The 11,475-nt window shown below is 47.4% G+C and overlaps 1 protein-coding gene across 2 annotated transcripts; it reads left to right on the plus strand.

The window, feature by feature from the left end:
* The first annotated feature begins 200 nt into the window (after positions 1 to 200).
* SDHB (succinate dehydrogenase complex iron sulfur subunit B) lies at positions 201 to 10,116 on the plus strand. 2 transcript variants are annotated; one of them, XM_074924800.1, is made up of 8 exons: positions 201 to 339; positions 1,202 to 1,329; positions 2,612 to 2,697; positions 4,717 to 4,853; positions 5,164 to 5,280; positions 7,467 to 7,568; positions 7,779 to 7,901; positions 9,891 to 10,116. In XM_074924800.1, exons 1-8 carry the CDS (start codon positions 229 to 231, stop codon positions 9,966 to 9,968), a joined length of 882 nt encoding a protein of 293 aa, XP_074780901.1. In that variant the 5' UTR covers positions 201 to 228; the 3' UTR covers positions 9,969 to 10,116. The 2 variants fall into 2 exon arrangements, with proteins under 2 accessions (XP_074780901.1, XP_074780903.1); XM_074924802.1 differs by having other exon boundaries at positions 209 to 303.
* The last annotated feature ends 1,359 nt before the right edge of the window (positions 10,117 to 11,475 follow it).

Here is an 11,475-nt window from a genome sequence, read left to right on the forward strand (position 1 = left end):
CCCCCTCTCCAAAAAGGGGGGATCCAGTGGCCTTGGCCCCGCCATCCCGCCTTGTGCCACAGGGCGCGCCACACGCAACATGGCGCCTCGCTTGCGGCCGCCGCCACTCCCAAGATGGCTGCCGCGTGGCCACGCCCCTTTTTCCTCTTACAGCGGCGCCCTATGGGCGCGCGGGCGGCTCCTTCCGCTTCCGGGGCGGGAGCGGGGTCGGAACTGCGCAACGCCAAGATGGCGGCGGCCGTAGTGGGAGTCTCCTTGAGGCGCGGTGTCTCCGCGCGGCTCCTGCGGGCCGGCCCGCGGCCGGCGAGGGGCCTAGAGCCCTCCTGCCCGGGCAGTCAGGTGGGGGGCTCCTCGGGGGAGGCGTGGCTGAGGGGTTGGGGGGAGATGGAGGGGCCGGAGGGGGTGTGAAGGGAGTTGGGGGCGGGTCTGGTGGGCGGGAGGGGCTGTGTGAGATCTGGGGATGGGCAAGAGGAGAGGGAGCTGAGGGGCAGGAGGGGGTCCAGGGTGCAGCACAGGGTGGGAAGTGGACTCAGAGTGGGTAAGAGAAGAGGAGCTGGGCTTGGAGGGGGGGAGGCAAGAACATGTATGTGGCGGAATGCTGGGGAGGGTCTGGGGGCAGAAAGGAGTGGGAAGGGGTCCGAGATGGATTTAGGGGGAGATAGAGGTTGGCAGGAGACTGAGGGACACGGGAGATTCGGAAGAGGGTGGGGGAGCAAAGTGGAAACAGGAGGAACAGGGATGTGGGGTAAATTGGGGAGGGGTAGGGGCAGGTGGCCTGGAGGGGAAAGAAGCTCCTGGGGGAATCCTGTGAGGAGGTGGTTTGTTGGCCTGGAGCTAGGTAGAGATGCGGCTGGGAGCTTCTGAGGGCAGTTTTGGGGCAGGGAGAGTCTTCAAGGCTCTGGAGGAGCGATTGTCTGCAGGCACTGCAGGAGCACCTGTGGGTTGTCCCTTAGTTTTAGGATTAACTTGTCTGCCTTGTGGAGGAGGGAGCCCCAGGACAGGGGTAGTTGAATGCACCAGGGCACCCTACTGTAGAAAATCTGTGGGAGGGCTTTCCCAAAACTATCTGAATGCCAAATACAAAGCAGTGATGGGTCCTGCAGCTCTCACCCCAAACATGTGGCCTCAAGTCATTTTTTTTTGCCTGGCTAAGAGCCACCCAAAGGGACCTAAGGGCTCTTCTCCTGTTGTTTGAATACAGATATGTCGGGGAGCGCAGACAGCAGCTGCGGTGGCACCCCGTATCAAGAAGTTTGCCATCTACAGATGGGATCCCGACAAGCCTGGGGACAAGCCCCGCATGCAGACATATGAAGTGGATTTGAATAAGTGAGTATCTCCCTTTAGGGAGAGGCTTTGCTGCCAGGCAGGTGCACTGGGGCTGTGTGTGCGTGCAGGTTATCTGACAAGCGATAATGGAGGGTGGTTGAGGAGCACTTGAGCTGACAGCTAAAGGTGTCAGCAGTCTCATTAAGCTTCAGGGACTGTTAAAATCTTGCTGGAGTGGCCAGGGAGGTGGTGCTCAGCCATGTTACAGAGCACCTTATCCTCACACCAGGTGAGATCAGTGTTAATTTTCTGATAAATCTTTGTATGATCACGTGGGATTGTTTTTCTCTCCCTTACCTGTTGGTGCTAAGTGTGACAAATAAAACTGTACCCTGAATGCCAGTGTCTCAATAGCTGTCAGCAGTAAAATGGTCACTTTGTGACTTTTGTGAGAGTTTGGGTCGAAGACTTCAAGGTGTTTGTGACTTTAATAAGCTTTATTTATATGGAAAATTCTGGGGCGTGTTCTGAAAGGAAGCTGTTTTACATATAGCTCACAGTCCCAAACCTGGGAGATAAGGTGGAAGCTTTATCGACTCTTCTCATAGTTTTCTTCATGCTTAGTTACTTATGATTTGCAGGTCATGTGGAACTTGTAGTAATCACCTGCATGCTTTGGTAGCTATGGCCAAGAAAGCTCTTAGTTCTCTGATTCTGCGAAGGGGTGCAGTTTTCCCTGTGGTGCAGAAACCTTTGCATGGGCACATGTGCCTTGATTTCCCTGAGCTTGAGGAATCACCTCAAGCCCTTTCTGAAAGCTTCAGATACAAAGCCACGCAGCTCCTGACTTGAGAAGCACATGACAGAGAACTCAAATTTGTGTGACTTGCATCACTTAATAACTTCTGGGTGTTGCCTTGTCTGCTGTATATAAAATTACATAAGTTGTCCAGGACTGTTTGTTTTTGTGTGCAGCATTGCGTGTTGTGACTAATGAGGATACGCAGACTTGTTAAAACCTGACCCAAAAGGAGAGAACTGGTAGCAAGGCACTTGGTCTTCAGTTGTGTTCTGAACTGTCTTCAGCTGAGCCAGATCTTCTGGGCATCAGCAAAAGGAAGGACTTCTCTCCCACCCTGACCCTGGGGTGTGCTGAGGCAAATGGGTCATGCTGCTGATCACGAGATCTCTATCTTGTTGCCTTGGATTGGCAAAAAAAAAAACCATATTCTTAACTGTAGTTGATCAAAGTCCTTTTAGGTTCTTAGGTTGCTAGAGATAAAGCACTAAGGCTGGAGGGGAGGAAATTATAGAGGTTCACCAACTTTGTTTTCTGTTACAGATGTGGGCCTATGGTGCTTGATGCTCTGATCAAGATTAAAAATGAGTTGGACTCCACTCTGACCTTCCGCAGATCATGTAGGGAAGGTAAGAAGGAATTTCCAGCCTGATAAACTGAAGATTGTCCTTGAAGACTGTTTGTTGCTGACAGTGTACATGTGACCACTAGAAAACTTCAGGGTAGATGGCAATGTACCACTCTCCCAGCTGCTGCGTATGAAATACCACAATGAATCAAGTAATAAAGTTAAAGCTCATATTCCCAGGGTGTAATCGCACAACACTGAGCTATGAGCAATATGCTTAAGCAGCCCCAGTCGTTCCTGTTTCTGTCCTAATCTTGTTCATCTTGCTGCCCTCCAGTGACGAACTGCATAGGGAAATATAGCAGAAGAGATTACAACAGCAGAATTGAGGGGGCAGAGGTGGCAAATGGGAATGAATTGTAGGGGCTGCTTTATCTAGTGCTGCTGTGAAATAAGAAAGGGTGTAACTGGAAGAGTGCTTATGACTTCTAGGAATAGCTTCAGGAATCTTTTTTTGGCCCTTTGACTAAGCTACCTGATTGATTGAGGAAAAAGCCATCTGGTGGTTTTACATGGCAGAGCGAGCGGCTGGTTCTCATGCAGGTACAAATGAGCACATCTCCTTAACTGCATTAAAACTTACCTGTCCGAGTGACTTTCCTTGTAAAAAAAAAAAAAAAAAAAAAAAAAATCCTAATTCAGGGGTAATGTTGGGATGCTGAGCTTAAAACGATAATTGTGGAAATGCAAGGAGGGAGAATGCCTTTACAGAATGATCTTTGATTTGTTTAGGTGGGTTTGCAAGTATGAGAAAGGTGTCTATAAAGATGTTTTGACTTGGATCTAAATGAAAAACACACTTTAGCGCAGCCGTTTCCTGTAGAATCTGCATAGCAGGTGGAGGAATTTCATATGGTGTGCTTGTTCTCAGTGTCTGATACTCAGATAGCCAACACTGTGGGAATTACTTGCCCCGAGTACTTTGAGAACCTGAAGACAGATTTTCAAGCTAGACTGGTTCAATCTTGCCCCTTTTATACCATGCAGGGGAAAAAAAAAAAAAACAAACCACAAAACAGTTCCTGTTGCATACTCAGGCCTGTGTCTGCAGCCCTGGTTCCCTCTCCAGTTGGCTGGAAAATACTTGTAACCATTCCTGGAGTGGGAGCAATAACCTCATTCCAGTGCCAGCATTTATCTGGCAGTGAGGGGCCAGTGCATCAGGTGCTGGGGCGGGCTAGCTTGTCGCTGTGAGGAGCGGTGGCATTCCTCTGACTCATATCAACTGATATGTGTCAAATCCTCTGACATTAAGAGTTTTGCCCTTTCAACATTTGCCTTGTTGATGTTTTAGGCATCACTCTGAATTGGATACCAGGCTCCTGCCCTGAGCAGTATATGCGACAGGTCTGCAGTGGTTTTTCTTGCAAACCTTGGCCTTTCCTGTGCTTCATCTGATCTTTCTATTACTGAGAGATCATTAGTGGTGTCATTTAATCCATTTGTTAAGCTATTTTTATGCTGTTTGTTCTGGTGAGTGTCTGTCCTCTCACCTTTGGGAGTTAATGAATGCAGTTTATGGCACCGCTCTACCCTGCTGCAGAAGCCACAGAAAGAAGCTTCTGTCTTAGGGACTTTGTTTTATGTCCTTGACCTTCAGGAATGCTTTTGACTGTAACTAGGGCTGATGGAGGATGCGCCTGGTTCCCATGTTACAATCTTAGCATTAGCTGCTTCGCATCGATATGAACTTGTGCTTCAAACTTACGAACAAAGCTGAGTGTCTTCCCCACCCTAAGTAACATGTAAAATTAATGAATGATGCGAAAGGGATGAAGTGTCCAAGCCACTTGTTTTCTGCTGTGGAAGGAAGTTCAGCACTGAGGATGTGTTTGAGCTTTAATGAAAATGACTCCTGTGTTTGTTCTTTATTTAAATTGCAACGTGTTTGGCCCAATGGCAAGTTCTGGCGTTTTTCTTGTCACGTACAGAGTTTCTTGAAGACAACCCGAGGGTATGTTTGGGGCCAAGAGGATAAGAGGGTAAATATCTAATACTTTACTTCTTTTCCCCCACTCAGGCATCTGTGGCTCTTGTGCTATGAACATTGCAGGTGGAAACACACTGGCCTGTATCAAAAGAATTGACCCCGATCTCAACAAGATCACTAAAATCTACCCTCTCCCCCACATGTATGTGGTGAAAGACCTTGTTCCCGTGAGTATCTGCCTCCCTCAGCTTGCGACCAAGGGTTCCAGGCAGTGTGGGGTTCAGATTGGCCTGGAAAGGGTAATGCTGGGAGGTGCCAACAAGATCGGGACTCACAATTCCCTTGTTACTCCTGCTGGTGTTCTCTGGCTTGGGTGGGTCTGAGCTTCACAGCAGTGACTAAATCTGTCCTCGTTTGGAGGAATGTGGCACGCTGAGGTAGAAAATGGCGCCTTCTGTTGGAGTGGTAGCACATGTTCAGTCTCTCATGCATCAATTTAGCTTAATAAATGTGACCTCTTTGCCTTTTGACTCCTAGGACTTGAGTAACTTCTATGCACAGTACAAATCTATCGAGCCTTACCTGAAGAAGAAGGATGAGTCGAAACAGGGCAAGGAGCAGTACCTGCAGTCCATAGAAGACCGTCAGAAACTGGTTACTGCTTCTTTTCTACTGTTGTAATCCCTTCCAGATAAGACCAGGGTTACAAGTTAACATGCAGTAGCTTCTAGTTCCTTTAATGACAAAGCTGTCTGGTGCAAAACCCGACGTGGGTGGAATGTGCTCCCTGAAATGCTGTGTCATGGCATGCCGGCATTGCTAGGGGTAACGTTTGCTAATGAAATGCAGTCGCGGTTGCGATGGGGCCTCTGAGCTCATTTCCACTGTCTGAGCTGCGAAACCGTGTGTGCTTGTAAAAACACTGTGAAGGCTACAGGCTTGTAATATTCCCGTGGAGATAAGGCACTGCAGTTTATGCCGGCGTGTAGCTCTGGGGCTCAGCACTGTCTTGTCTAGCTGCAGCATGCTGAGCTTGTGTTGCTGCTTGCTGGGTTTTACAGCCCTAAAAACTAATGGCCAAAGCTAAACCCTTTTGGATGAGGAGGTGCAAGCATGATATGTTAGTGCAAGTCTTCCGCTGTCTGTCTTGAGCACGGTGTTATTTTGAGGGGATTTTCTGGGAATGTGGTGGTGGTGGTTCAAAGTTTCTGCATAAAGCTGAAGGGTGGCTGAGGAGCCACGTGAACAGCTGGGACAGAAGAGCTTTTTAAAAAGCTTATAGTGTGGGTAAGTTCTTGTCTGGATTTCCTTGGCTGCCACAGTAAGTATCATTAAATCATCAGTTTCTCTTTGGCCTCTGACATGTTTTGATGGATCCATCACTCGCTTCCCAGTTCAAAGCTCGGCCTGTCAGTGCTCAGCTGGGATCGTTGCTGTGGGGCTGTCACTGAGCAGGCACAAAGTGGGCGAGCAGCCTAGATTTTGGCAAGTAGTAAAAGAGGTGAATATGAACAGCAAAGAGGAAGGCTGATTAAAGGGGATTCAGTGAAAACATGTGAGCTGCAGCCTAATTCTCTGCAGTGATCTTTGAAAGTTTTCCATTATGTGAAGTTAACGTCAGTGAATAGGCGGGTCATGTGCCCGTGATGTCGCAGCACCGTGCGACTGGTGCTGTGATGTCTTAACAACCGCAGGATTTTACAGTCTGAAAGAATCTCTATCCACGGGCAACCCTTCATGCGTTACATGATCCATGTGAAAAGACTAAAGGGACTTTCCCTTCACATAAAGCATAAAGTTTTCATAAAGCAGCATCCTTGAAATCACTTTCTCATTCAGGTAGAAATAAGCAAACCTAAAAGTGACTGCAAGAGCTGCCTGAATCTTTCTCACAGCTAATAAGCTTGCTTTTTTATCTTACTGCTGAAGCTTCTCTTGCTTTGAGAACAGCCTCTGTGCCGGAGAAACTTGGATACAGTGTCATCTGCAAAACTCCCGCCTTTTTCTTTCAATCACTTGAAATGTTACAATTAGAAATAAGACAAATTTAGGGTGTAAATTTAGTAGATCTCTTACAAGATCCCAGGAGTTCTGGCATCAGGTATCTTTCTGGACTAAATTTAATGAGACCTCTGTCCCAGAACAACTTTCAGATGTGTAAATTAAGCCAGACTGGAGCCCGTCTCTTAGCTTGGGGGGTTGACTGGGAGACTTGGGAGACCCTCTGTTCCTCGGAGTTTGTCTTCTACCCAGTGTCACTTCCACGTAGGTCTGTCTTTCCTCAGGCCTGAAATACAGAGGCCTTAAACTCTGTAAAAATGGTGAAGCGGTTAAAGACTTGCACCATTTCCATACTGTAAATGCTTGGGGATCCCCTCAAAGCACATGCTGAATTAGGAGCTCTTCTCCATTAGGCTGTTGGACAGACTTTGCTCTTTCTCTCCTGTAACGTGGCTTTAATTGGTTACGTATTTGTTCCTTTCCTTGGCCACTTACTGGGACATGCTGGAAGGGAGGAATGCAGGAAGATCAAGCAATTTTCACATTTTTCTTCAGTTTATGCTTTTTTTCCTGTGTTGCCACAAAACCCTAGCTTATTATATGGGTCAAGTTGGGAGGATTGTGTGCATCTTGTTTCAGAGGATGTGCATGTAGGAGTCACTTTCTTCCAGCAGCACTTCTTCAGCGTAAGGTTTTTGGAGCCACTCTGTTGTGGTAAGACACTAGAGGGGAAAGTGGTGAGGGGAGCATGTGCTCTTATAAATACCCTCTTTTAAAAAAAAAAAGTTTTGTCATGGGTTTCTGGAGTGGCTTGACTGTGGTCTCCCACCCCTGTGCAGGACGGCCTCTACGAGTGCATTCTGTGTGCCTGCTGCAGCACCAGCTGCCCCAGTTACTGGTGGAATGGGGACAAGTACTTGGGTCCTGCAGTATTGATGCAGGTAAGGACAGATGCCGTTTCTCACAGGGGGGGGCTGCTGAGGGACTCCCCATCTCAAAGCGGTACAAATATTTGCGAGCACAGGTGGGATAGTATTACGTAGTCCAGATCCTGGACCAGAATTCCTGAATTAGGTGGCGCTTTTAAAATCACGCACCGATTGCAACACCTTGGAGAAGCGTTTGGTGTGTCCAATGCCACTGATTTTCAGGCCTATCGCTGGATGATTGACTCCAGAGATGACTACACAGAGGAACGCCTGGCACAGCTTCAAGACCCATTTTCTCTCTACCGTTGTCACACTATCATGAATTGCACAAGGACTTGCCCTAAGGTATGTGTGTCCTGCGTACGTCCCTTCTTGGGTTACTGACTTGTTTCCAAACACCCTGCTTGAAACCAGTAGGAAAATACTCGCTTTGGCTTTTGGTTTCCTTGCCTTGAGTTGTTCAACCTGAAATAGTGAGTTCCCAGCAGTCGTGCTTATGACAGTGACTGTACAAAAGAATGTGGCAAGGTTTGTATTACACATATTTTCCTTGTGAGCAAGGCTGTGACTCTGAGAACCTGTGTTTCCAGGATTTAGGATGCTTTTTGTGTGAGGGACACTGCCAGAAACAGTACAGGGAAGTTTGTCCTGCCTCGTCCCATCAGTGGTGTGAGCTTTGGTTAATACATTTAACCCCCACACACAGTGCGGCCTTAAACTCCAACAGTAACAGCTATCCCTCACGTATTGTGCAACTTGGGTAATGGAGAAGACCACAGCAAGTTTCTCGGCACCTTTGGGGAACATGTTTTGTGCTGACATCCTGCTGTCAGGGCATTTCCCAGATGGTCTCTTCTCTCTGGTATTGCTTTCGAGAACTGAGCAAGCTTTCTCAAATCAGAGCGTGCTGCTTCCTCCTCGCTTTGTAATGACCTTGTGCCTGTTGTTGGGCAGATTATCAAGTTTTGCTCTCCTGCCAGCTGTGCTATTTTCTAGCCAGCCTTTGCTTGCACCTGGTGGTGGAGTAATCTTCCTTGAGCTGTGAAATACTGTAAAGGCAAATGTCTGAGTGGATCACGGATGTGGGGAAGATGAGATTCCTGAGATCTGAGTTGATGTGTTTGTCAGGAGTGCTGCATGCTGATTTTTGTGTGTATTTTTCTAAAGTGACTCACTGACTACAGACAATACCCCCCTTTGTATGGGGAGCTAGCTTGTGATCTGGTGTCAACCATGGTTCAGCTAAAGGTGAAGGTTTGACTTGGAGATCTGGCTGTGTGAAGAAATGTACGTAGTGTAGGGAAATGGTGCTTGCTGTCAAGTTTTGAGACACATCTATGGTTAATAATGCCTTTCCACTCACATGCTCTAAATCCTGGCTTTTGTCTTGATCAGCCCTGAAAGGCTGCATGGTGAGCTCTGCACCAGGGTAATTTCCTGGTCGTTCTCTGTCCCACAGTGCTGCTGCTGTAATCACGACAGCGCAGGGCAGCTGTGATCCCTCTCTCATTTTGAGATTAGGCATGCTTGGTTGGGTAGCAGTGCTGCAGGATTAAGGGCCTTTGCAACATGACATGTGTCTATATTGTGGAGAAACCTTCTTAGGAAAGCTTAGCTGGCTTTTGTGTGAGGAGCATTTTCCACCTTGTGATTTAGTGTTCTTGCTCACTTCTGGTGTCCTCCCATACACAACTATTTTGTTGTTTCAGACAAGGAGAAAAACCACCTCTCTTGTACTGTCACTGTCAAGCTTTTCCAAGGCACTTTCCTGCCTCCAGAAGTCATCTTGTAACACCCGTAAAAGTGTTGAATTCAGGCCTACTTGAGCTTTATTAAAAGTTCCTATCGCTCTGCCACTCATTCTTCTCTTTGATCCCGGCGTTGCTGATTAAAATGAATCCTCCAAAGTCAAATGAGTGTTTTTTCTTCGAGCAGTGGGAAGTGCTGCTGCTTCAGCCTCCAGGTAGAGGAGGTCAACTCCCAGCACTGCGTCTCTACTCCAGGCTGCCTTGTTCCTTCCTTGTAAATTGGGGCTGGAGTGGAGCAAACCTGCATCAGCACACCTTAACCGAGGGGCTCTGCGTACCATAATGCTCAGCCTGCCTGGAGCAGGCTGTTGAGAGCTGTCCCTCAGTCTCCTGTAACCTCCCAGCTTTAAGGAAGCACAATCTTAGGCTGGACTCCAGCTCTTAGAGGAAAAAAAGGGTGCTGAGCACCTCCTTTGCCAGCTATTTTTGAGTAGTGCGTATTTCTGAGTTTATTACGACTTAGATCGGGGGGAGGATGCTCTAACATGCTGATGTCCAGAGGAGCTAACAAATTTTTCTTTCTTAGGGTTTGAACCCTGGCAAAGCAATTGCTGAGATCAAGAAGATGATGGCAACTTACAAAGAGAAGGCAACTGCTGCATAATGCTGTTCCCTAACTGGAATCATAACACACAAACATGCTTTACCTGAAAGTAATTTATACATGATTTAACAAGAGAAGGTTCCAGCAAGGAGTTTGGCATTTTTCTCATAGGCTTGCATGTACAATAAATACTGTAAAGAACAAATAAGAGTTGTTAGTTTATTAACAATATTGAACATCTCTGGTTTGCAGTTTTTGAGTGTGTGGGCAGCTGGGTCACCTCTGAGGCTCTCCTGTGGGATGAGGATTTGAAAGGGGCTCTGCAGCAGAGATAAAGAGAGACAGAATTTCTGCAGTGACCTTGATCCCATGTCTTGAAAGAGTGCCTGTGTGGGAAGAGAGACCTGCGAGTAGGAAGCCCTGTGGCAATTAGCAAGAAAACAATAGAAGTGGCTGGGAAACGGGAATGTTGGAAGAATTTCACCCTGTTCTGAAATCCTCTGGGAGCTCCTTGGTGAGGAGCAAAGTGAGGACCTGGAGCTCCCAGGGTGCAGGCATGTGCCAAAATACCTGGTCGTGCCACTAGGAAAGGTGTCTTGCCACTGCCCTGCTGGGATGCTTATTCCAAGTCCTAAAGTAGATGAGATTTATTAGAACAGGGCTGAATCTTTCTCTTTGCTCTAGTACAAGTGTTTAACTCCAGATTTCTCAAATTTGTGATGTTGTTTGCAGTCTTAGGAGGTGGAGAGAAAGGAAATGCTTTCTGCTTTGCTGTTTGCTACGTTTAGACTGAAAAAAAAAATTTTTTTTGAAAACTTCTAGAAGTGTCATGATGCTGCTTCTGAGATGTGGTGTGGTAACCAGGATGCTGCCAGTGAGCAGCAGATTGGAAGACTGAGATGGCATAAAAGTTGTGTACAGCTCTGGAAAGGCTTACCCCCAAAGTGACCCTGTTTTCCTATACATTTATCTATATCCTGCAGTAAGGGAGCCTTGTGGCTGTGTCAAGAAGCCAAGCTGATGATGGTGCCTTAATTTCTGTTTGCAGAAATACTTTTCCTGGAGCTAATGCCTTCATTTCCAAGAGCTGCTGTGAGACAGCCCTCCCTAGGTCAGAGATTTTACACTTAAAATCCACGTGTGTGTTGGGCTGTTCTTCTATGTCACTGAATTCCCCCCATGTCACTGAGTTCCCCCCATTTTCTGTGTCTGGAGTGAGCTGTGGTTAAGGATGGGTGAGCGCCGGTCCTGTGTGCAGGTGCTGTGATGGAGAAGACCCCTCAGCTGATGTTAGGCAGCAGGGACGTGGTGTCACTCTCACGATACTGATATTTCTATATCTGTTGCATCCCTGCGCTTTGTAATCTCACCTCCAGATAAAATCCAAGGGGCTCCCCGCAACAGCTTGTATAAAAAGAGCTTTGTGATCCCCGTCCTCGCCTACTACTCCCTCCTCTTTAGTTAATGTGGTTTTTTGAGCACAAATGAACTGGTTTTTGCCTTGTTTTATCTAAAAGCTAGGCACACTTCCTGAGCGTTGGGTGGAAATGCAGGAGGGTGCTGAGGA

Source organism: Athene noctua, chromosome 22 (assembly GCF_965140245.1).
Source record: "Athene noctua chromosome 22, bAthNoc1.hap1.1, whole genome shotgun sequence".
Lineage (NCBI taxonomy): Eukaryota > Metazoa > Chordata > Aves > Strigiformes > Strigidae > Athene > Athene noctua.